Source organism: Coregonus lavaretus (genome assembly GCF_964263955.1).
Source record: "Coregonus lavaretus genome assembly, chromosome: 27".
Classification (NCBI taxonomy): Eukaryota; Metazoa; Chordata; class Actinopteri; order Salmoniformes; family Salmonidae; genus Coregonus; species Coregonus lavaretus.
This window is the reverse complement of record NC_140014.1, coordinates 23986134-24012719: the sequence shown is the minus strand read 5'-3', so window position 1 is coordinate 24012719 and position 26586 is coordinate 23986134. Positions and strand designations below refer to the sequence as shown.

Sequence of the window (26586 nt, the reverse complement as noted above, 5' to 3'; positions counted from 1 at the left end):
GTCAAGAACATCTTCTAGCTCTTTATACAAATAACAGATGAGAATAGAGGCTGCAGCGCCCAGCTGCTAAGGTGGGGAGAAAGGCAATGATAGAACAATGATAGACTAGAAAGATTCACAAAGTACAATAAACTGCTAGTTCTACTAATGGGAATAGATCAATGGCCTGCCTCTCGACACAATACTAGGGTTGGGCGGTATCCAGATTTCCATTCCTTCATACCGTGCCATCCCGGGATTTACGGTATTACTGGTAGTGTACACAAGGGGTGCTATTTGTTATTTCTCAAATGAGAACCAGAATGCTAACAGGTGCTAAGGAATTCTCATAGCGGATGCTAGGTAAATGCTAACGAACGCATGCAAACATTTACTACCGATTTGCAAACATTTAATACCGATTCAGAGGGGTTGGGCAGACAACCCAGCTCATAAAGATCTGGAAGTATCTCAAAACGCTGTTTGCATTACGCACAAAACAAATATTAAGCAGCAGGGATCTTAATCTAGGAGGGAATTGTCTCTGCTGCTATAACCAAGAAGCTTGATCAGCCACTTAGCTAACATTAGCAAGTTAGCAAAACCCAGCTGGAGATAATTTATTTGGCACATCTTCAATAGTTAACTTAATAATAAGATATATAGCTGGCAAACAGTAGTGAATTTCATACATGTGTGACTTGATCACCTCACTTGTTGCGCTGCAGGAGTGCCACCTTACGTAACTCCCATTTTGCTCATTGTGCTTCTTTGTAAACAAAACACGTGACTGGCTCAAACCGCTGTTTTGGGAAACTAGTACCGGTAAGCTTCATAATGAAAAATGATCTAATGGGCGAAATGATGAACGCGATCTGCTTTATCTATTCCCTATCGCACAAGTTGACATTTACATTACATTTACATTTACGTCATTTAGCAGACGCTCTTATCCAGAGCGACTTACAGTTAGTGAGTGCATACATTATTATATATATATATTATTTCTTTTCATACTGGCCCCCCGTGGGAATCGAACCCACAACCCTGGCGTTGCAAACGCCATGCTCTACCAACTGAGCTACATCACTGCAGGCCATTCCCTCCCCTACCCTGGACGACGCTGGGCCAATTGTGCGCCGCCCCATGGGTCTTGACTGCAAGTATTTATTTAAAATGTACTAATATTCAAAGCCTCAAAAACGTAACTTACCAGAATAATAACAAAATGCTAACAAGTACTAAGGAATCCTCATAGAGAATGCTAACGAGCGCATTTCGAACATTTTGTCCTGTTTCTGACCTAAACTATACAAGTAAGAATAAAATGCTACTCACAGTTTGCTGCAAGCACAAAACGAATATTAGACAGCAAGGCTCTTGAACCAGAAGGGGATTCTCTGCTGTACCAAGCAAATGCTTGATTTTGGAAGAAGCTAGCTAACCACTTAGCTAGATAGCTAACTAGCTACTAAATTAGCCGATTTTTTGTTGAGCTGATGGTCGAGGGGCTGGAACATAATTACAAATAATTTGTAGACTGCACATTTTCCGCAAGAAGCCCAAACAGATAATGTTTGACTAAAACATAATATTTTCAAACCTTGCTTACATTTGTATACGATTATGTGTCTCTCTATTATGGCGTTTTTACAGTTTTTATGTCCAACAATTAAAATACAAAAAATACATTATTTATTTTGCTCAGAAAACTTGGGGGGCCAAATAAAACCACCCACAGGCCACCAGTTGGGGAACCCTGGTATATACGGTATACCGCCCAAGCCTACAATACATCTCAGCCTGCCATAAGTCACTGAACTACCATGACATCCATCATACACATTAATGGAGGGGAGAGGAATGGCTGTACTTTGATAGAAATGTGTGTTACAGTTCTTGATATAGAAAGAGAGGCACTGGCAGATTGTGAGAGTGCTCCAGACAGAAGTTGATAGAGAGGAGAAAAGGCAGAGTTTGATAGTGTGTGTGTGTGTGTGTTCCTAAATGAAAAGCATTAGAGCAAATAGACAACCAGCTGAGGAAACAGAGGGCCTGTATGGTTTTCTAAGAAATAAGTAGCTCTCAGAGAGGATACAGTTAAAGCATAAACACACAATTAGTCTTCACACCACAGACCATCCCATCTTCAGTGTGGGTAAGTGAGCACAGGTAAGAGAACACAGGTTAATAAGTGCCTGCTGCTGTAAACCACCACCACTGAGCCAGGAGGGTAGCTGAGAAGATGGTGCATCATGGATGACAAATTCAAAGACAGAAACAACAGAAGGTTTGTGCTCAAACAACTGGGGTGCGTTCAGTTCGATTAAACGTTTGCTACGTTGTGTGACGGTTTGTACTGAACGGCACGTTTCCCCAAAACGTTCAATGTTCTTGAACAGACTTTGTACTCCCTGACAAAGTCCAGAATGCGTTGGAGTTTTTAAACTTTGTTTCCATTGAACATGTCATACAAACAAAGGCATTTTAATTAATTATATATAGAGTGCCTTGGTCCTCCTTTCTTTTTGATGACCAATTTACCTCTTTTACCAAAGACCTACTATTGTGTACCATTGCAGCGCTTCCCTTCCTTCTTTTTTCTACAAGACTTTGAGGAACGTTTGGAGGGTGTGGCTCGAAGCAATGAGTGATGTATTTAAAGGGCAGCTGTGCACAACCCAACCCCTCCCAGTTTTTCAACTGGTCGTTCTGAACAGCACCGTTTCGTTTAATTAAACGTTGCAGAGTGCACACCTTTTTTCCCGTACTGAACGCAGCCCTGGAATAGAATTCAAAGACAGAGGCAGATTCCCTTTAGCCTTTTCTCTGTCATGTTCTGTTGTCATGCAAACACATATAGCATGACAACAAACATCATAGGAGTTGGCTGAAGCTTTAAACAGATCTCGCTACTGCCTACATTCCTTTGCATGTTAGTCAAATGATTGTCTGCAGGATGACATGTAGGCCATACAAGCGGCTGGATAGGAAGCTGTACCAGGCCAGGGGTTGACCTTTAGGGGCACAACACAGCCCATAGAGAGAGGGATGGCATTCCACTGGGAGTTACGGTAGGACACAGGCGAGGCCCACAAGACTCAGAGGAAGACAAGAAGCCATTGAGATAGCAGTAGCCCTATTGCCTCCTCCTGCAGCATTCCACACTCAAGAGGGAACATTCCAACAGCCTTGCATTATGGGCCGAAGTCTATAGTGGGTGATATGCTGAACATTTTGACCCATCTTTCTTATGAGGGTAGAAACTAGAATGGTATTTCTCATCCAACCTCCCTGATCAGTCATATGCAAACAGTCCCTTACCACATGAAGGGATTTGGTAGGATACATGAAATACAGTTACACATTACGGTGCCTGAAGATTCTACAGGTGAGTCTAAAACTTCTCCCTAGCATAAAGCCTGTCAACATTCTCTTCCACTATATCTCGATTGGAACTCGACAGGCATGTCATAAGTGTCCCTGTCAATTCTGGCACCTGCATGACAACTAATCTGTTAGTAAAACGCATGTCATTCATGAAGAAATGTGACAACGCAACACGTCACAATTTGCAGCTCAGCCAAACCTATAGTCCAGTTAGTGAATAAATAGGGCACTTATGAAAAGTTAGGTCATTCGAGTCATAAAACGAGAGCAACCCTTTCTTCCCGTAGGAAAAAGTTGTTGTAGATACAAATAGTCCAGGATAACAGATGATTTATGATTAGTCATAGTGACAGATTTGAAACCTTGTTATAACTGAGTGACAACTAAATGCAAAAAGAAAAGAAATGATGTCAAAAGAGAAAACGCAAACTGTCATTGGTAAAAGAATGACTAAACTGTAGCTATGATTCAGTGAAACAAAATGTAGTCGATAACAATATGTGGTGTGATTGAAGGGAGCAGGACTAGTCAGAACACCAATTTCCCAACAACCTGTCAGGCTACAATCTGTCCATTTTCTATAACAGTCTGTAACCAATCAACTTTAAACCAAATTAGCTTGTTGTGACTAAAATCAGTGTCTTAAGGAGAGGGTGTGAGGTTTTGGGAATCGACTGTAAAAACTGCAATTCAAGTCCCCTTGCTTGAGGACAACCAACCACTACCAAGTCCCCTTGCTTGAGGACAACCAACCACTACCAAGTCCCCTTGCTTGAGGACAACCAACCACTACCAAGTCCCCTTGCTTGAGGACAACCAACCACTACCAAGTCCCCTTGCTTGAGGACAACCAACCACTACCAAGTCCCCTTGCTTGAGGAGAACCAACCACTACCAAGTCCCCTTGCTTGAGGACAACCAACCACTACCAAGTCCCCTTGCTTGAGGACAACCAACCACTACCTTGCATGAGAAAAGGATTCAGCAGATTCAGCGACCGACCATCCCGTGGCAGGACACGGGCCTGTAATTACTAATGCTGTCAGATGTCCTTGATCCTTTCTTTCAGTTGACTCAAACCTGTTCATTATCTGTGGTCAAAAACCTGTCATTACAGATGATTAACCACTCATAACCTAACCATGGATGGATTAGTGATACATATTCAAGGCCGTTCTCTACACCTGCACCAATATTAGGCTTAGGCTACACATTTAAAAACAGACTTAGTGAGTGTTTCCAAATGGTTAGTTTAGCTTGAATGAGACCAGCGTAATTGAACAAGGTGGGCTGTTGTCATTCGAGGTGCGTTGTCTCGCCAGCCTGCATAATCTTGTTAAACCTCTGTTTTGTCTCATGCAGCAGTCTCCTTCAGCCATGTCCCTGTGGTGGTGCCGACTCTGGACTTCATTTCCATTTTAAAATGGTGGGGGTGGCTAATGCTGCTCCATGAACCTACATTATCATCAGTACCTGTGCACCATACGTAAAAATGCACACATGACTGTAAGTCGCTTTGGATAAAAGCATCTGCTAAATGGCATATTATATTATATTATTATATATTATATTATAATTATATTATTTATTATTATATATTATCATAGATAGACTCTACGTCAGGGCGTTCATAACAAGCCTTCCTCTGCCCTTCATTCTCCAGGATCACTCACCTGCCTCCTGGCTGTCTGCCAAGCATAGACTACCTCACACACAGCACAAGCAAATGTTGTGGAGGAGAACCTGTCTCACTCACACTGTCTGCAACAGCCCATTCTGTATCTGCCAGTTATTGGCTTTTGAGCAGAGCAGCTGTATACAGTGATGGTCCTAGTCAGGCCCATTGGTCAGCATTAAACCTCTCTGCTACCCTGCATAGACAACTTTTAGGTCCTTGGTCAATTATGTCAGTTATGTCTCGACTTTGAAGACTATCATAGTCATGATCACCTCCGTAAGGTCTTGTGGAGATTTCCGTTATGCCAAGTTATTATTTTCTGTTCTGTCTGCAGTGCACTGAAATTATTTCAATAGTGTTGCAAAGTGTCTTTGCTTAGAGCCATTCTGTCCTCGAAAGTCTTTCAGCCTTGTTACTCTATTCCTCTGGAACTGCAGTTTAAATATGACAACAGTGTCGTAGACCTTCAGTGTACCCCCAGGATGAACTTGTAAATAAAACATTGCTCTCACATGAACTGTTTCAATAGAACATGCAGTTGATTCGCTCTCCAAGACTCTACAGTGCAACCACTATTTTAACCCCTTATCCTCTCTACTTTTTCTTGGCAAATCTATAGACTTGAATCTACTGTCAACGACTTCAAAATCCAGTTGCTACTATATTTATAGAGTGCATGTGTAAAATCAACCTGCCAATGTCATACTAGTTAGCCAAGTTCACAGTGGCTGACAAACAGGTCATCACACTCTTCTTTGCCCCGGGTAAAGCTCTCAACACAGGGCAATTTATTGACTCACCGGATTTTAAATCTTCCCATTTGGATCTGGATTGAGGCTGTCATCATCTGACTGTGTGGGTCTAAACGGCCACTGGCGTAATCTGATGTTTGATCTGAGAGATGAAGCTGATGGAGTGTGGAGCACGTGCCTGCTGGAAGGGCAGGATGGGGCAGCCGCAGCACAGAGGTGGGGCTAAGAGGATTAGGGCTGCTGCAAGCGGGTCCCCAGTCCCTTGGATGGTAGCGTAGCGGGTCCCCAGTCCCACCCCACACACTTCCTTAGGACCCGTGACCACCAGGATGTTTTTATGCAAGCACTAATCCCGTTATACAATCCACTGCTGGCTGACTGCTGTGGTGGCTACAGATGGAGGGGGGATTTCAAATTCCCAAAACAACAGCATAAATTAGGCCGATGGGGTGACAGGGAGGCATACGTGAAAGGCCGGGAGAGACAGAATGTAGTTTCTTCTTAGATACATCATGGCATTGTTTGCTGTTTGTCTTCATTCTGTAACATGCTATAAAAAAAAAAAACAAGAACAAAACAATTCTGGACAAAATACAAGATAAATAACTAGAAGGTTTGTTATTATCCCAATACTTCTATTCAAATGACTTTGACAGAGAGCTGAAATAAATGATGTACTACTCTAATGAGTCAGCTCCCTGGGCTCTGGCTCTGGTCAGACCTCCATAAGATGAACTCTGAACTATAACCCTCTCTACTGTTGTGGAACATGACTCAACTCAGTAAGCCTCAGCTCAGTCTGTCCACACAAAAACAGCCCATTGTCATGGATGGACAAAGAGTTTGACCATATAGGCTAGAGAAAAGAGAAATTAAGACAGTCATGGATGAAGACTGACTGCAGGGACCGCACACACAAACACAACTTGCAGGTTTTCTTCATCCACATACACACTGTCCAGTTTCCATGGAGGAGATTTTGGTCCTTTCTGCCATGGTGCCGGCCATCTGCAGAGAAGACATTTATAAACAAACCACATGCCATGCTCAACTATGGGCACATTTACAGAGAGTAAAATCACCCAGTTTACGTCTCAATCCAACGGTGAACTAGTTGAAGGTTCTGAGCATGTGTTCCATCTTTAAATTTAGGCTATATCAACTTGCAAAACATGAATTACCAAAAGCCACGACTCAACATATTTCTACAGCAAGTCTCAACAAACAATATTTAAAAAATCTTTATCTTTGCTGCAAATTTCAATCACAATGAACATGGAGCACAGTAACTTTCAATAGTAGGACTAGGCTAATGTTTGTACAGCATTGGCTGTTCAATCTGCCCTTCTCAGAGACGTCGTTCTCAAAAACTCCCATGGTGTGACACTGAATAGTCAGGAGAAACAAAAAGGAAGAAATACCAGTGTGTGAAAGTTGTGAGAGGCGCATCCTTTTATTTTATCTCCTGCCAACCGTAACCAAGGCCAAGAAAAAACTAATCCCCCAAATATAGGCCTACTATTCTCCCTCCCTGGCTCACCCCCTCCCTTTCTTTCCCGCTAGAGAGATTGTGGCGAGAGAAGGGGTGTTGCTGTGCATTTCAAAGCCTGCTGCTGCAGACACAGACTCATACACTCAACGCAAAGGGCACCTCGAGTGCATGGTACATCCTCTATAAAGTGGAATCAAAGAACCTGTCCCAATCGAATCGAGGGACCACAGATTGCTATCAATATGTTGTAATGTCAAAAGAAATCCATGAAACTCTGTCATTATCTGCCCTCACTAGAGGAGTCTCTCTAGTGGCGTTCAATCCCAATCTCTCCACAGCTCCTTGCATTCAATCATCTTCTCCCCACACCTAGGACACAGCAGACAGTATCCCAATCCTGCAGTGAATTTCAAAAGGCCTTCAATCGGCTGGCCTGTCTAGATGTGCACCACGGGTCAGCTCTCTAAATCCAGGCAGCTGACACCAAATCAATTATGGCACGGCTGTTGGGTAAGCAGAATGGAGACATCCATAAAGAGCTGGAGAAACCAGGCTAAATATTCAGGCGTGTTGGCCGCGGCTCAGCACTTTGTTGCTCCCTCTCACTCCATCTTGGTGCCAATTGTGCAGAACCCTCTCTGGACCAGACAAGCTGCTAATTACTTTGGTTTATTTAGCTTTTTCTTTTACAGCAAAATATCTCTGACAGCTAAGGGATGCTGAATAACAAAAAGGACATGACTTTGGTTAGGGTCTTAAGAATTTAGGCAATATGAGGCTATATGGAGTAGTATTAACTTTTCAAAACAGACACAACACTTACATTTCAAACACAAAGCGAACAAAGCAAACAACAATAATGACTTGTATTTGAAGAGATATTCAGTAAACGTAAGCCAAAGAGTGTCTGTGGCACCTCCTTCCCATAAGCACTTGTGTTTGTTACACCTTCTTGAGAAGGTGCAAGTTGCCCACTACACAGCCTAACCACCAGATAGTCGTGATGGAGGAAAAGATCAATACAGTTACATATCGCAATATTATTTTGGATGATATTATATCAACAACAAAAAAATGTAATTGTAAAATATTTTGACACCAAGTATTGATTTGTAAAAAATATATATATACAGCTGAAGTCGGAAGTTTACATACACCTTAGCCAAATACATTTAAACTCAGTTTTTCACAATTCCTGACATTTAATCCTAGTAAAAATGTCCTGTCTTAGGTCAGTTAGGATCACCACTTTATTTTAAGAATGTGAAATGTCAGAATAATTGTAGAGAGAATGATTTATTTCAGCTTTTATTTCTTTCATCACATTCCCAGTGGGTCAGAAGTTTACATACACTTAATTAGTATTTGGTGGCATTGCCTTTAAATTGTTTAACTTGGGTCAAACGTTTCGGGTAGCCTTCCACAAGCTTCCCACAATAAGTTGGGTGAATTTTGGCCCATTCCTCCTGACAGAGCTTGTGTAACTGAGTCAGGTTTGTAGGCCTCCTTGCTCGCACACACTTTTTCAGTTCTGCCCACACATTTTCTATAGGATTGAGGTCAGGGCTTTGTGATGGCCACTCCAATACCTTTACTTTGTTGTCCTTAAGCCATTTTGCCACAACTTTGGAAGTATGCTTGGGGTCATTGTCCATTTGGAAGACTCATTTGCGACCAAGCTTTAACTTCCTAACTGATGTCTTGAGATGTTGCTTCAATATATCCACATAATTTTCCTTCCTCATGATGCCATCTATTTTGTGAAGTGCACCAGTCCCTCCTGCAGCAAAGCACCCCCACAGCATGATGCTGCCACCCCCGTGCTTCAAGGTTGGGATGGTGTTCTTCGGCTTGCAAGCCATCCCCTTTTTCCTCCAAACATAACAATGGTCATTATGGCCAAACAGTTCTATTTTTGTTTCATCAGACCAGAGGACATTTCTCCAAAATGTAAGTTCTTTGTCCCCATGTGCAGTTGTAAACCGTAGTCTGGCTTTTTTAATGGCGGTTTTGGAGCAGTGGCTTCTTCCTTGCTGAGCGGCCTTTCAGGTTATGTCGATATAGAACTCGTTTTACTGTGGATATAGATACTTTTGTACCTGTTTCCTCCAGCATCTTCACAAGGTCCTTTGCTGTTGTTCTGGGATTGATTTGCACTTTTCGCACCAAAGTACGTTAATCTCTAGGAGATAGAATGCGTCTCCTGCCTTTTTTTTTTTTTTTCCTGAGCGGTATGACGGCTGTGTGTTCCCATGGTGTTTATACTTGCGTACTATTGTTTGTACAGATGAACGTGGTACCTTCAGGCATTTGGAAATTGCTCCCAAGGATGAACCAGACTTGTGGAGGTCTACCATTTTTATTCTGAGGTCTTGGCTGATTTATTTTGATTTTCCCATGATGTCAAGCAAAGAGGCACTGAGTTTGAAGGTAGGCCTTGAAATACATCCACATGTACACCTCCAATTGACTCAAATGATGTCAATTAGCCTATCAGAAGCTTCTAAAGCCATGACATAATTTTTTTCAAGCTGTTTAAAGACACAGTCAACTTAGTGTATGTATACTTCTGACCCACTGGAATTGTGATACAGTGAATAATAAGTGAAATAATCTGTCTGTAAACAATTGTTGGAAAAATTACTTGTGTCATGCACAAAGTAGATGTCCTAACCGACTTGCCAAAACTATAGTTTATTAACAAGAAATTTGTGGAGTGGTTGAAAAACTAGTTTTAATGACTCCAACCTAAGTGTATGTAAACCTCCAACTTCAACTGTATATTTTTTGTTGCTAGGTAGCATTAGCTTGCGCTAGTCGGCTGTACCTGCACCAAAACTCTGGTATTTTTTCATTCTATAGCTTGTTCTCCATCTTTGTAAATAGTGAGCCAACATGTTTTCAGCACTTTTATTTCCATGACTGATCAAAACGAATCTTCTCATGCTCTTCTTGTATCTCTGCAGCATACAAAGTTAGCAATATGTTTGGAACATCAAATCGCAATACATACTGTCCAGTATAGAATTGTGAGAATCGCAAGACGTATCTGCACCTAAGTATCTTTATAATATCGTATTGTCAGATTTCAACACTGGCCGAGATCATAACTCGGTAGGACGTCTTCTATCGAATGAGCCATTGATCATATTTTTCTTTATATTCCTACCTCGAGAAATGTGTAATTTAACGGAGGGTCTAGCACATTTTTCCTATTTGCCTGCCTCTTTTGTCCAGGGTGCATTGCATGGTGCCGTTGCCAGAGACATTATAGAAAGGAGATAGGAATCCAATGAATGAAGGAACATATAACGCCCCACCCAGCTGATTGTCGACCAATCACGTTCACGTTGTCATGCTGCGTCACACGTTTGCCAAGCTAATCATCACACAATCCTTTCTCAAAGTCAGGGTATATGTCGAGAAACGTGCCTATCTACTAAGTTAATTATCTCACATCTCTGAAAATATTTGTAATGCTGTACTTATTGTTGACGAAATTCATGCTAACGTTGGGTTTTTGAGGTAGCGCCCAATAGACTCCCATTCACTCCTTGATGGAGCGCGCTCCTTGTCCCAGAATATCCCAGAATGCCCATTGACGGCCCACAGCGCGGCCCAGTCTTGGTTTCTTGCACATAAATATCAGAAGTCTACTTCCTAAGTTTGAGTTATTCACTGCGTTAGCACACTCTGCCAACCCTGATGTTCTAGCAGTGTCTGAATCCTGGCTCAGGAAGGCCACCAAAAATTCTGAAATTTCCATCCCCAACTATAACATTTTCCGTCTAGATAGAACTGCCAAAGGGGGTGGAGTTGCAATCTACTGTAGAGATAGCCTGCAGAGCTCTATCATACTATCCAGGTCTGTGCCCAAACAGTTTGAGCTTCTACTTCTAAAAATCCACCTTTCCAGAAATAAGTCTCTCACTGTTGCCGCTTGCTACAGACCCCCCTCAGCCCCCAGCTGTGCCCTGGACACCATATGTGAATTGATTGCCCCCCATTTATCCTCAGAGTTTGTACTGCTTGGTGACCTAAATTGGGATATGCTTAATACCCCAGACATCCTACAATCCAAGCTAGATGCCCTCAACCTCACGCAAATTATCAACGAACCTACCAGGTACAACCCTAAATCCGTAAACATGGGTACCCTCATAGATATCATCCTGACTAACATACCCTCTAAATACACCTCAGCTGTCTTCAACCAGGATCTCAGCGATCACTGCCTTATTGCCTGCGTCCGTAACGGGTCCGCGGTCAAACGACCACCCCTCATCACTGTCAAACGCTCCCTAAAACACTTTAGCGAGCATGCCTTCCTAATTGACCTGGCCCAGGTATCCTGGATGGATATAGATCTCATTCCGTCAGTAGAGGATGCCTGGTTGTTCCTTAAAAGTAATTTCCTCTCAATCTTAAATAAACATGCCCCATTCAAAAAATACAGAACTAAGAACCGATATAGCCCCTGGTTCTCCTCAGACTTGACTGCCCTTGACCAGCACAAAAACATCCTGTGGCGTACAGCATTAGCATCAAATAGCCCCCGCGATATGCAACTTTTCAGGGAAGTTAGGAACCAATATACACAAGCAGTCAGGAAAGCAAAGGCTAACTTTTTCAAACAGAAATTTGCATCCTGTAGCACTAACTCCAAAAAGTTTTGGGACACTGTAAAGTCCATGGAGAATAAGAGCACTTCCTCCCAGCTGCCCACTGCACTGAGGCTAGGAAACACTATCACCACCGATAAATCTACAATAATCGAGAATTTCAACAAGCATTTTGCTACAGCTGGCCATGCTTTCCATCTGGCTACCACTAACCCGGCCACCAACTCTGCACCCTCTGCTGCAACTTGCCCATGCCCCCCCCCGCTTCTCCTTCACACAAATTCAGACAGCTGATGTTTTGAAAGCGCTGCAAAATCTGGACCCCTACAAATCAGCTGGGCTAGACAATCTGGACCCTTTCTTTCTAAAACTAGCCGCCGAAATTGTCGCTACCCCTATTACTAGTCTGTTCAACCTCTCTTTCATAACGTCTGAGATCCCCAGAGATTGGAAAGCTGCCGCGGTCATCCCCCTCTTCAAAGGGGGTGACACTCTAGATCCAAACTGCTACAGACCTATATCCATCCTGCCCTGCCTTTCAAAAGTATTTGAAAGCCAAGTTAACAAACAGATCACCGACCATTTCGAATACCACCGTACCTTCTCCGCTATGCAATCCGGTTTCCGAGCTGGTCACGGGTGCACTTCAGCCACGCTCAAGGTCATAAACGATATTATAACCGCGATTGATAATAGACAGTACTGTGCAGCCGTCTTCATCGACCTGGCCAAGGCTTTCGACTCTGTCAACCACCGCATTCTTATTGGCAGACTAAATAGCCTTGGTTTCTCAAATGACTGCCTCGCCTGGTTCACCAACTACTTCTCAGATAGAGTTCAGTGTGTCAAATCGGAGGGCCTGTTGTCTGGACCTCTGGCAGTCTCTATGGGGGTGCCACAGGGTTCAATTCTTGGGCCGACACTTTTCTCCGTGTATATCAATGATGTCGCTCTTGCTGCTGGTGACTCTCAGATCCACCTCTACGCAGACGACACCATTTTGTATACATCTGGCCCTTCATTGGACACTGTGTTAACAAACCTCCAAACGAGCTTCAATGCCATACAACAATCCTTCAGTAGCCTCCAACTGCTCTTAAACACTAGTAAAACTAAATGCATGCTTTTCAATCGAACGCTGCTGGCACCCGCCCACCCGACTAGAATTACCACTCTCGACGGGTCTGACCTAGAGTATGTGGACAACTACAAATACCTAGGTGTCTGGTTAGACTGTAAACTCAACTTCCAGACTCACATAAAGAATCTCCAATCCAAAGTTAAATCTAGAATCGGCTTCCTATTTCGCAACAAAGCCTCCTTCACTCATGCTGCCAAACATGCCCTCGTAAAACTGACTATCCTACCGATCCTTGACCTCGGCGATGTCATTTACAAAATAGCCTCCAACACTCTACTCAGCAAATTGGATGTAGTCTATCACAGTGCCATCCGTTTTGTCTCCAAAGCCCCATACACTACCCACCACTGTGACCTGTACGCTCTTGTTGGCTGGTCCTCACTACATGTTCGTCGTCAAACCCACTGGCTCCAGGCCATCTATAAATCACTGCTAGGCAAATCCCCGCCTTATCTTAGCTCATTGGTCACCATAGCAGCACCCACCCGTAGTCTGCGCTCCAGCAGGTATATCTCACTGGTCATTCCCAAAGCCAACACCTCCTTTGGCCGCCATTCCTTCCAGTTCTCTGCTGCCAATGACTGGAACGAATTGCAAAAATCTCTGAAGCTGGAGACTCTTATCTCCCTCAATAACTTTAAGCATCAGTTGTCAGAGCACCTTACCGATCACTGCACCTGTACACAGCCCATCTGAAATTAGCCCACCCAACTACCTCATCCCTATATTGTTATTTATTTTGCTCTTTTGCACCCCAGTATCTCTATTTGCACATAATCTCTTGCACATCTAGCATTCCAGTGTTAATACTATTGTAATTATTCTGCACTATAGCCTATTTATTGCCTTACCTCCATAACTTGCTACATTTGCACACACTGTATATATATTTTCTGTTGTATTTTTGACTTTATGTTTTTTTACCCCATATGTAACTCAGTGTTGTTTTTATTGCACTGCTTTGCTTTATCTTGGCCAGGTCGCAGTTGTAAATGAGAACCTGTTCTCAACTGGTTTACCTGGTTAAATAAAGGTGAAATAAATAAATAAATAAAATCTCCTTGAAAGTATATCAGCCATTGCGAATGTCAGACTCCAGTCTGTGAGGCACATTGATCTGCAGGTTGAACATGGTGAGATTGTAGAATCCAAAATTGATTGTGAGGTTTGTTTAGGCGATTTTACAGCTAACTAGCTACTTTACATGCTGATATTGTCTTTGGTATTATTGTGTGTAGCTATGTTTGCTAGCTAGCCAGCCAGCCCGCCCATAATGAGAACATTGCATTGTGGATTTTGTAGTTGACTTGAGCTGCAACAGATTTCCACAACGATTAAAACTCCAAAATGAAACATTTGTTCACAAAAAATATTGTTCTCACGTAGTGTTATTTAACACTGTAAATTAAAGGAATGAGTGGTTTTGGGGGTATTTTTCCTTTAAGCTGCAATCTATGACATTTCTGTCTCAAATACAGTATATACTATCCTGTAACTGGGTGAATGGATGACGGAGGGATGACGGAGGGATGTGTTTTTTTTATATAAACGCGCGTAACAATATGCTTGGCTAGTGGGTAGAGTGGCAACTGGCAAGCGAGAATTGTAGAGAATCCCAGCTCTGTTCCCATCTGCTCTGGCTATACAGGCAGATGGAGGCGAGCTGAACACGGCCGGCTGGCCCATCGCTGGTTTTGGGCCTGTCACACTGACAGATGAGGTGGTGTGTGGCTTAAGGTCAATGAATGCCTGATAGAATAATACTGGGAAAGGAGGAGAGGCAAATGTGCAGGTTTAGCATGCTGACATCGCTCTCCCTCTTTCTTATGAATGAGAGGTGAGAGGCCATGTTGGCTCAGTAGAAACCTTCCACTGCCATAAGACTGCTAAATAGTTAACCAAATAGCTACCTGGACTATGTGCATTGACCCTTTTCGCTCTAATGCTTTCGACTCATCATATATGTAATTGTTTATTATCTATCCTGTTGCCTAGTCACTTTAACCCTTACCTATATGTACTCATCTACCTCGTACCCCTGCACATCGACTCGGTACTGGTACCCTGTGTATAAAGCCAAGTTATCGTTACTCACTGTGTATTTATTCCTCGTGTTATTATTTTTCTATTATTTCTCTTCTTTTTTTTTTTCTTTCTCTGCATGTTTGGGAAGGGCCCGTAAGAAAGCATTTCCCCCGTTATTTTACGAAGCATATGACAAATCAAATTTGATTTGACCTTAGCCAGGTCTTGTCTTTGTCTCTGTCTGCTGCCATGTGCAGTCAAGCACGTCTCCAATAACACTGGCCCCACCTTCTACCTTCCGCTCACTTTATTCTTACTTTCCGTATTTCATTTTTGGTATTGAGGATAAAACCGCTGTCTATTATTAGTATATTGGTTCATGATTCAGTGCATTTCCCCCATAATTGGATAATGGTAGAGCACTTGAACCTGTACTTGTACAGCAAGCAAACATCTGCCAAATAATGTAGAACAGAACAGGCCCAGTTTCTAAACAACCTTTTACAGAAAGAGACGATTCAGACCAAACCAGCAAGACCAGTTTAACAGAGCAAGAAGGAATGACAGCCATCTCATCTTACAACATTGTAAATGTGGGTCCTACCTTTGCCCTATAGCCAGAGCCCTTCCTCCAACAGTTGAAGGGTACAGTGTTCTGGGGGGGATAGCAGTTCTTCAAAGCACGGAAAGGCGGTTGTATTGCAGGAGAGAGAAATAAAAAAAACTCCTTATGTGACTTATCTAGGAAGTACAGTGCAGCTCTGAAAATATCAATAGCCTTAGCTTTTCTATCTCCAGGAGAACATAGTTCAATAATAAACAACTTAAAGTTGATGTGAAAATTACAAAGATATGCGGTGTTGAACAACACTGTGCCAGAGCGGAATGCTACAGACTTAGTGCCCGGTAAAATAAATTATACAACATTCTTTCCCTCTGCATACTCAGAAAAGGCAATGCCGAGTACTCCTCCTGGCAAAAGTACTGAGAAGCAATTATATGTTAGCTGTCAATGACTGTGTTTATTCTGGTTGCAAAAATACTTTCCAACATCTTGACAAAATCACTGAATTGGATGACAATCAAGAGGGAGTTGGGTTAGCCTAACAGTGTTCTGAGCTGCAGGAGCATAATAGGACATTAAGAAATGTCCCCATCTATTATGGGGAGATAATTTGAGCCTTCAGCAACTCAAATTTACTCTGTAGGAAAGAGGGGAACAACCTCGCAACACAACCCATGTGGCTACTTCTACCCGGGGTCTCTAGCTCTCCATCGGTTCCCACCGTTCGGAGTTAGCTAGCTGAACTGTTGAGTGTCTTGGCTAGTTAGTGGGCTAACGGCACCACTGATGTTTTAGCTAGCAACCTCTGGGCTAAACCCTCATTCGGTTTGTTTGGCTAGCACGAACGGTGCAGTTTCTTCAGTGTGTTACCCCACCATTGAAGCACCATCCCTTTTACATTCCCCTGTGAAAGATAACCCAGCCGTTCCTTCTACCTCGAGTTACTTGGTTTACATGCCGAGTCTGCACTTGATATCTCACGCGATGGCTCAACTATTTGGCTATCATCACTCCGGTAAAGATGGCCAGCTAATTAGCTAGTATCACTGTTAAGATCACATTACCTCGTGTCTCTCCCGACTTTGCATCGTAGTCGCAGCGCGTGGAGTGGCTAGCAAGCCTCCCGGTAATTCCATTTGCTTTTGTCCGTCCGGTCGAAACGAGATGTCGACAGGCTTACAGGCCAAGTCGTCAGGGAAGAGGGAGAAAAAGCAGCGCAAGCCTAGCAAAGATTGCCCTGGCAATTGCAGGCATTACATGTCCGGGACGGATTCCCATCCGCTCTGTACTACTTGCCTTGGCATTGAACACGCTATGGAGGCTCTCGTCGACCCCGCTAATTGTGTGCATTGCGCTCAGTGTGTCCATAGACGTAGAGCGAAGTACATGGAAAGTATTGCCCCGGCTTCGTTCTTGCTCGAGGACGACTCCGTTGACCACAAAGTACCAGAGGAGGGAGAAGCTATTCAGGCATCCTCTCCGTCTGCGCATCAGCCTGATTCGGAGAACCCCCAACTTTCCCAGGGGGCAGACCTTAATTCCAACAAATCCGGAAGTGAGGACAATGGCATGTCTCTTGCTGTATCAGGCAGCGCTCTCTCTGACAAGGAGATGGATTATGCTCTGAATAATTTCTCCCCTCTGCAGTTTGTGCTACCCAGCCAGACTGAAGAGGTAGGGCAGGAGTAAATAAGTGACCTCCCTTTCTTCAAGGCAATCAGATGCGCTGCCACTAAACTTCATGTTGAGTATCCCACGACTCCCCCACCTTCCAAGAAGATTAGGATGGATGGAATCACCTCTCAGAGTAATTTTACATCTGTCCGACAGCGTGTACCAGTCTTAACAGACTGTCTGGCGTTGTTGGAGTCTTCCTGGGCGGAGTCACTCAAGTCATATTCTCCTGTGACTGGCTACCCCCACTTGGAAATGCACAGCATGGAGTCGTCGGGATGGCTCAGCCCGCCTCCCGTGGAGCCTTCCCTAGTTGAGCACCTCGACCCGAAGGCTTTGAGCTCCTCTTCCTCTACCCCCACGCTCGCTCAACCTAATGACCGCTTCACCGCGTCCGTGTAGGAGAGGATCTACTGATTTGCAGCTCAGGCGGGGCGCTCTGTGAACGCAACTGCCCTCCTCGCCGTCTACATGGTGGTGCAGGCTAAGGAGCTGAGCGACTCCCTGGCGAACGGTGGCACCGTCGACCGGGAGAAGCTAATGGAGCTAAGGCACCTTGCCTACCATACTATCCGGACCCTCAAGTGTACCGCTGAGACTTCTGGGAGGGTCATGACGCATGCGACCGTTGGCCAGAGAGCCCTCTGGCTGAACAATGCAAGGGTGTCAGAGGAAGAAGGGAAAGATCCTGAATGGACAGATCGATCCCACAAGACTGTTTGGTCCAGCCATATTGGAGATACATGCCAGGTTCGAGTCTAAGAACAAGGAGACTGAGGTGCTGGGCTTCCTGTTACCACGGAAACAAGACCCGAAGCCCCAGAAGCCCACGTTCGCCCAGGTTATCACCATGAGGCCTTCCTCCCAGAACTGGATGATCCCTAAGAAGCCTTAGCAGCCTTCTCCAGAAAGCTCCCGACCCAGGGACAGACACAGTCCGCTCACCAGCAACGCAGTGCCTCAGGGCACAGGCGTCACTCCAAGCAACGAGCAGCAGAGACCCACTCAGCTCCATCCGGAGAGAAAGGGAAGAAGTGGCACACCTAGCGCAAGGCGTAGAGCCTCGAGAAGCCGGCAGAGCTCCTCCAACCTCACCGACCAGAGTCTCCTCGGGAGTCCTGCGTTAGGTCACACAAGCTCATTTACACACAGCAGAGGTGTAACACAGGAGCCCCCCACAAGACCCATAAGCCCTCGTTGTGGCGGATCAACACCACTGTTCCCCAAAATCAGTTCTCAAATAAAGAGTTCCCATCACATCCAGGCCCACGGGCCAAGGTTGATGGTTCAAAATGTTTCCATGCAAAACAATCAACCTCTTGATGGCGTCCTTGTCCGGCCACCAGGCCTGGCAGGCCCCCCCCAACCCTTCCACGGGACAGATTATGTTGTGGAAAATAACCACTATACTTTATTACAAATCAGTCTTCCAGAGTGTTTGTGGGAACAAAAAATGGCTTTATTAGAGTTTCAACAAAGCCAGGCCGGTCTGCAGAGGAGCCCCGCCTCTCTCTTGCTCTCCCTCTATATATACCCCCTTCTGTCTCTCTCTTCACTTAAAATCCCTCCTCCTACAGTTTCCCGCTCTTTTCCACTCCACGCCCACTTCCTTTGTCTCTGAGGGCGGCTAAACTCGACTTTTATTATGCACATAGCACTCCAACCAATCACTCACGCCCCTGTCTTGCACACACACTCATGTTTAGTTTAAACATGACAAGGCCCTAAATCAGGGGTGTCAAACGTACGGCCCGCGGGCCGGATCAGGCCCGCAAACGGGTTTAATCTGGCCCGCGAGATGATTTTGAAAAAAAAAAATAGATTTTTTATTTTTTTTTTTGTAAAGTATAAAAATGCGCTGCAATTTTTCAATAAAATAAACTGCTGTTCCAATTGCGTCCACTGGATGTTAAGCAAGCAAAATGTTTATACCGGGGCAGAGCAAGTAGGTCAAGCACGTGCAGCCAATGAGCTACTTTGTTTTGCCCGCGATATTTATTACGGCTTCTACTTTTAACATTATGTGCTTTGGCACCCTCATTGCCCCAATATGTCTCTGTCAAAAAAGAGAAAAGTGGACGCAGAGTGCAGAGTGTTCCAAGAAAAATGGTCATCCTATTTATTCACGGAATTGAATGGGAAAGCTGTATGTTTGGTGTGTTCAGAGCATGTTGCAGTGCTGAAAGAATATAACCTTCGTCGCCACTATGTGAGTCTTCATGCCGACAAATATGACAACTTTCAAGGACAGCGGAGATGAGAGAAGGTGAATGAACTGTTGGCGGGTCTGAAGAAACAGCAGTCTGTGTTTACTCACAGCCGAGACATCAGTGACGCTGCAGTGAAAGCTAGGTACCTCATTGCTAATGAAATCGCAGTGGCTTCAAAACCATTTAGTGAGGGTGAATTTGTAAAAACATGCATGATGAAGGCAGCGGAGATTGTGTGCCCTGAAAAGCGGCAGGCTTTTGCAAATATCAGCCTGACAAGAAACACAGTTGCAGACAGGATTTCCGATCTTTCAGTGGATTTGGACAGCCAGTTGAAGCAAAAAGTAAAGTCATTTATTGCGTTTTCGGTTGCAATTGATGAAAGCACGGACATTACAGATGTTGCACAACTGGCCATTTTCATCCGCGGAGTTGATGACACATTGACCGTCACCGAGGAGTTCGTGGAGTTGGTGCCGATGACAGATACAACGACAGCAGCTGATATTTTTACTGCACTCGTCGGCGCGCTGGACAGGGTCGGAGTGGACTGGTCCCGCGCTGTCAGCCTGGCTACAGATGGTGCGCCCTCAATGATCGGGAAAAAAGCAGGCGTTGTGACAAAGTTCAGAGAGAAAGTGCAATCTGCAAATGGAGGACATGATTTTTTGACTTTTCACTGTATTTTGCACCAGGAGGCTTTGTGTTGTAAGTCATTAAAGATGGATAACGTCATGAAGGTGGTCATCCAAACTGTTAATTTCATCCGATCCAGAAGCCTGAATCACCGTCAGTTTGACAGCCTTCTCAGAGAGAAAGACCACATCTATGGCCTGCCATACCACACTGAGGTAAGATGGTTAAGCCGAGGTGCTGTGCTGAGGCGTTTCTTTGATTTACGAGAAGAAATTGAACAGTTCATGGAAGAAAAGGGCAAACCAGTGTTAGAATTTCATTCCGCAGAATGGATGCAGGACCTTGCATTTATGGTGGATGTTACAGAGCACCTGAATAACTTGAACAAACAGCTGCAAGGGCGCAACAAAGTTGTCACGCAGTATTATGACAGCATACGTTCTTTCAAGTTGAAGCTGTCATTGTGGGAGACGCAACTTGCCGGTCGCGATGCAGCTCACTTCCCCTGTCTGAAAAATGTGTGCGCGACCCAACATGTGGCAGACATGAAGCGGTTCAAAGATAAAATAACGGGACTGTTACAGGAGTTTGAGCAACGCTTTCAGATTTATGTTTATGTTTTTATGTTGATGTGCTATTGTTTTTAATTGATTTTATTTGTATATTTAACCTATTCTTGACTCTGTGGTTCTTGCACTTGTTTGGGGAACAGGATTTCATTATTTTTATCTACATTTCTGCCTGAGAAATGACACCCTGATATAGTTCTGTGATCTGTGATATACTTCTGTGAATCACTGAGGCATTGTGTGTTTGTGTGTTCTTTGTCCTCAGAACTTTCAAATAACTTGAGGTGTTTTATGATTAATAGTGATGTTGTGCTTTTGGACACTGTCCTCAGGCTCCAGCTTTATGTTTATATGTTTTTATGTTGATGTGCTATTGTTTTTAATTGATTTTATTTTATTTGTATATTTAACCTATTATTGACTCTGTGGTTCTTGCACTTGTTTGGGGAACAGGATTTCATTATTTTTATCTACATTTCTGCCTGAGAAATGACACCCTGATATAGTTCTGTGATCTGTGAAACAGTTCTGTTAATCACTGAGGCATTGTGTGTTTGTGTGTTCTTTTTCTTTAGAATTTTCAAATAAACTTGACGTGTTTTATGATTAATAGTGATGTTGTGCTTGTACTATTTTGGACACACTGTCCTCAGGCTCCAGCTTTATGTTGTATGTTGATCGTATTAAAACAAAGAAAACAATCTGAAGTTGTTGTTTTTAAGTTATATATACCATGATTTTTCCGGTCCGGCCCACTTGGGAATAGATTTTCCTCCATGTGGCCCCTGAGCTAAAATGAGTTTGACACCCCTGCCCTAAATCCTTGAAACATACACAAACCCCACCCCATCATGCTGAAATCAATCAAGAAGATACCAAGGAGACAAAGGTCAAAGGTCTAGCCCAAACTCCATTCAACCCTGGTGCCGCTCCCTTCACGGTGTATGAAGAGAGAGACAAAAGGCCACAAGCTAGTTTCAGTCTCTCATCAGATAAGACAGCCATGGATTTAAGTAAGAGCAAACAATCTGACCCTAGGGCAGATTCCCTCTCTACTCACCCACACAGTGAAATTAAATTACCCAATACAATTCCTGGCCCAGTAACAAAGAATTCTAACTTTATGGTCGTCATTAACCCAGTTTCATCTCACAGTACACTAAAACTCTACAGTTCATTAATAATAATTCACCACAGTTACCCACATGCGGAGTCACCCCAGTGGCGTGTGTGAGAGCAATGGCGCGCATAAGCAGTCTCCCCCTGGGTCCTACGCACCGTAGACCAGGGGATACAGACTACAATTTGCAGGGTTCCCCCCGTGTTTTATGGGAAGAGTGCAGTCCACAGCACATGGGGAAGCGGCCCGAGTCCTCAGAGACGAGATACAGTCTCTGTTGGCCAAGGGAGCCGTACGCGTAGTGACAAGGGAGGAAGCTCACCAGGGCTTCTACAGCCGTTATTCGTTGGTCCCCAAAAAAGGGGGGAGGGGGGTACCCCCCATCCTGGATTTACGCCACCTCAACAAGCATCCGAGAGTGATGCTGTTAGATTTGATTTGGCCGAACGAGTGGTTCACCACAGTAGACCTCAAGGATGCTTATTTCCACATCTGAGTTTATCCTGCACACAGGAGATATCTAAGGTTCGCCTTCAAGGGCATAGCCTATGAATATCTCAACTTACCATATCGGTCTGTCCCTTGCCCCATGGACATTCACGAAGTGTGCCGAAGCCGCCCTAGCCCCACTACAGGAGAGAGGCTTAAGAGTCCTGACGTCCATTGACGACTGGTTGATCTGCGTGGACACTAAGGCGGAGGCAGTGGAGCACACAGCTCAGCTGTTGTCGCACCTGCTCGCTCTAGGCTTCAGGATAAATCATGCCAAACTCTCGCTCTTACTGACACAGCAGAAAATATTTTTGGATTGTCTCTGGACTCCGTAGCCTGTCGAGCAGCCCTCACCATGGAGAGAGCGACGGCTTTTCGTCACGGCCTCTCAGTGTTTTGCCCGGCAACATCAGTCATGTATTGGATTTATCTGAGGCTTCTTGGGCTCATGGCCTCCATGATTGTGGTAGTTCCACTTGGTCTCCTCATGAGAGACTTCCAGCGTTGGGTGACTTCACTCCGCTTGGACCCGTCTCTCCACAGGCACAGGCGCGTGCTTCTCTCTGCAAAGTGTCTATCGGCACTTCAAAGCTGGAGAGACCCATCCCTCTTGATGTGGGGCTGCCCTACCGGGAGAGTCTTCACGGGCAAAGTAGTGACATTCAATGTGAATTCTGATGTTAGGCCATCTGGCATGGTTCTTAGATTTCCTTTCTTTCCACAATCAAGTGTTTTATTCTTATATCTTAGCAGACAAAATAGTATTTATTGTCACAAACAAAAGCTATGTAGTGGGAGTAATTAATGCATAGGGGTTGATAGCCTCAGAATGCAATCACTTTTGTCGGTAGTCCCGCTTTGGCGATACTTTCCATTGATTGTAAAGCATATCCACTCACAATTACATAGAAAAAAAACTAAATGTCCCTTGTCTGTCACAAATGTTGAATAAAATTATATTTGAACTTACTCTGCCAATTGTCCATGGGGTTGGTCGTTCAGTGGGTCGAAATTTGAGACAAATTATGCACAGGAACGTACATGGTTTTGTGCATGTGCCAGATGATAGAAATTTCAACGGCAGCACCCTAAAAAGTCAGGAAAATAATACTTTCCTGTGGATATTTTGTCTAAAAATTTTACCCACTGAAGGATCAACTGCACAGACAACCGGTAAAATAAGTTAAAATGTAATTTTATTAAACATTCTGGCTTGTAAGGAAACTTTCCAAGTTTTTGCAGTGCTTTATTTCAGACTGTGTAGGGTCAATTCAATCACTTTTTGACAGTTTCCTGTTTGATTTAAACAAAACTTTCCATACATGTTTTCCCATGGAAGAAGTGGTCTGAAAGTGACTTTTTGGACCTGAATGACAAATCATTCAGGAGATAAAGGTGCTCAAAGTTTACCCATTTTGCATTCCATGAGAAATCCATATCTTTATCACTGGAAAAGATAAACGGTTAAGTTTGATATAATTTAAAAGCATACAAACAGGGTTGTGAAACTATTTTATAATTTATTGAAAAAATAATCATAATCTAAAAATGTACATTTTCTTAACCTAAAACCGCGTAAACTCTGATTTTTCTCATATGTCGTAGTTTAGATCCTACTTTACATCATCTGAAGTTTGTGTGTTGTGCCTGCCATCGGTTGAAACACAACATGCTCTTGAATACAGGGTGGGTGTCATTTCATTCAGACCACTGCAATTTAGTTGGTACACCATCGACATTTTAATTGAATTTAAATGTTAACTTATTATTACCACAAAGATGGCCGCCGGTCTACCCACCGTCAAATGTCAACTTAAATGGTCATGTCTATTCTATTATCTATATTTCTATGATTTCAATAGGTTTCCTATGGAGGGCTGATAGTACAATTTAAAAACAACAGATATTCCAATTCAAGTTAACATTCTCTGATGTGTGGACCTCCAACCATCTTTGTGGTACCATTTGAAAGTTGAAATGTCCATTTTATTCCCCTTTTATTACATTTATTAATCAAAACATGACACCCACCCTGTATTCAAGAGCATGTTGTGTCTCAACTGACGGCGGGCACAAGACAAAAACCAATCTCAACCATTTATCGTTTCCAGTGATGAAGACATGGATGTCTCATGGTATGGTGTAGTCTGATTAATCTGGCTGTAATACACAATTTATTGGTATATACAGCCTGAAACTAATGCCTGAAAATTTTTGTAAATGTTCCTTACAATCCAGAATGTTGAATAAAATTACATTTAAACTTACTCTACCTGTGCTGTTTGTCCTTCAGCTGCTCGAAGAGACAAAATAGCCACAGGAAAGTATTGTTTACCAGCCTTTTTAGAGCGCTGGCAGGTTTGTTGTTGTTGTGTGTTTTATTTAAATCTTCAACAAATTACAATAAAATAAAAAAGGTGTGGATTGTTCTCCATCCTCCGCTGATTCAGATTATACAATGCTTGGTTCAATAGCTATTGATGAAAGAACCTAATATCCAATATAAAGCTAACTTTACCTATGTGGCATGCCAAACCTTATACTTACAGGCTCTCTAAAAAGTTGGGTAAACAATACTTTCCTGTTGATATTCTGTCTCAAATTTCGACCCACTGAAGGACCAACTGCACAGACAACCGATAGAGTAAGTTTAAATGTAATTTTATTCAACATAATGGCTTGTGAGGAAACTTTCTAAGTTTTTGCAGTGCTTTGTTTCAAAATTGTGCATTACAGCCTAATTAATCAGACTAGGTATGGTGGGGTATGCAAAATAGGTCAACTTTGAACACCTTTATCTCTTGAATGTTTTGGCATTCAGATCTAAACAGTCACTTTCAAAGCAAATATGTATGGAAGGTTTCGTTCAACTAAAAAGGGATGCTGTCAAAAAGTGATTGAATTCAAATGGATTTACCCTATACCAAGAATTGGTATCACAGTCTGATTTATTTATCTTGTCGGATGCATTCTCTCAGTCGGCTGAATTGTTACTGTATCTGATTTTTTGTAAACTACAACAGTAATTAAATGAATTCTGTGTCCGAGTGATATGACCGTTTGTACTGAAACGTTAAGTAGCTAACGTTATAACTAGCTAGTTAACAAAATATGTAGGGTACAGTTCGAGATTTTAATGAAAGTTATTTATTTCTGTATTGAGCAATCTCGGCAATGCGGTTGATGACAATTTACTTCGAGAAGCAGCCATTCGTAATGCATAGCTTCAGTTACCTAAATGCCAGACTGAAAGAAACAACTTTATAGACGATAAGATAACACTAGCAGAGACAGCACTAGCATGTAGGCTAGCTAGCTACATACAGCTAGCCCAAGTCAAGACAAGATACATGCAATGCATCAACATAATGATTGTACTGTGTGGGAAAATAGCAAGCTATAGCTAGCTATTTTCTACAATATATATGCTAATGACATAGATTACTGGCACTAGCAGGATAATAAAATCACTAACTTACCTTAGGCTTGTAAAGCCACTTTCGAAACCGATTCATCGTTACCTCGCCACCTTACCCCTCCTTTGTCACCGACCGCTAACGTTATTCTACCTGTGCGAGACAGACTACTACTGAGACTAGCAATGCTAGCCAGCTACCTACGTGGCTAAGGTGGGAAATGTTGAATCCAATACGATAACCGAAATTGTAATGTAAAGAGTTCAAATATCCAACTAATTTCCTTAAAATTTACGTTGTGTTTTTATGTCTACAAAATCCCCAGTTGGCTGGTGTCTCACTGCCACTTTTCAAGTCCAACCGGATAAAGCAAGCAATCATCCACGGATGGCTTCCCTAGCTGTTCTCTCCCTCTGCTTGATGACAGTCACGTTGACAACATCACCACCCAGTTTCCCAGGGAAATGCCGCGTTCAAGACAACTGGGAACTCAGAAACTCGTTGTAGAAAGCCGTGGTCTATGGAGGGAGATCATGATTACATGATTACATGGTTACATGATATATAGCAATGTAAAAATTATAAATGCGTTTATATTTTCATATCAGTGTGCATGATTCATGCCACAATTAAATTGCTAAGTTAAAATGAAAATAGAAAATGGTTAATTGGAAATGGTTAACAGAAAAAGACAAATGGTAAACAGAAAATCGTAAATGCAATGCGCAAAGTGAAATTGAAAGTGTCTGTTTTCATTTTCCAACTACACAATTAAGCATTTTTTCTTTTCTTTTCAATTTCCATTTTAATTTTCTAAGTGTATGC

General features: G+C 43.2%; 1 protein-coding gene across 1 annotated transcript in view; it reads right to left on the bottom strand.

The window, feature by feature from the left end:
- Nucleotides 1-26149, bottom strand: part of LOC311102400 (lateral signaling target protein 2 homolog) — a 44650-nt gene extending 18501 nt beyond the window's left edge. The window contains exon 1 of the mRNA XM_084143729.1: nucleotides 25825-26149. Within this exon, the coding sequence (XP_083999855.1) occupies nucleotides 25825-25860 (36 nt within the window). The 5' untranslated portion in view covers nucleotides 25861-26149. The remainder of the gene's footprint in view (nucleotides 1-25824) is intronic.
- Between the last annotated feature and the right edge of the window lie 437 nt (nucleotides 26150-26586).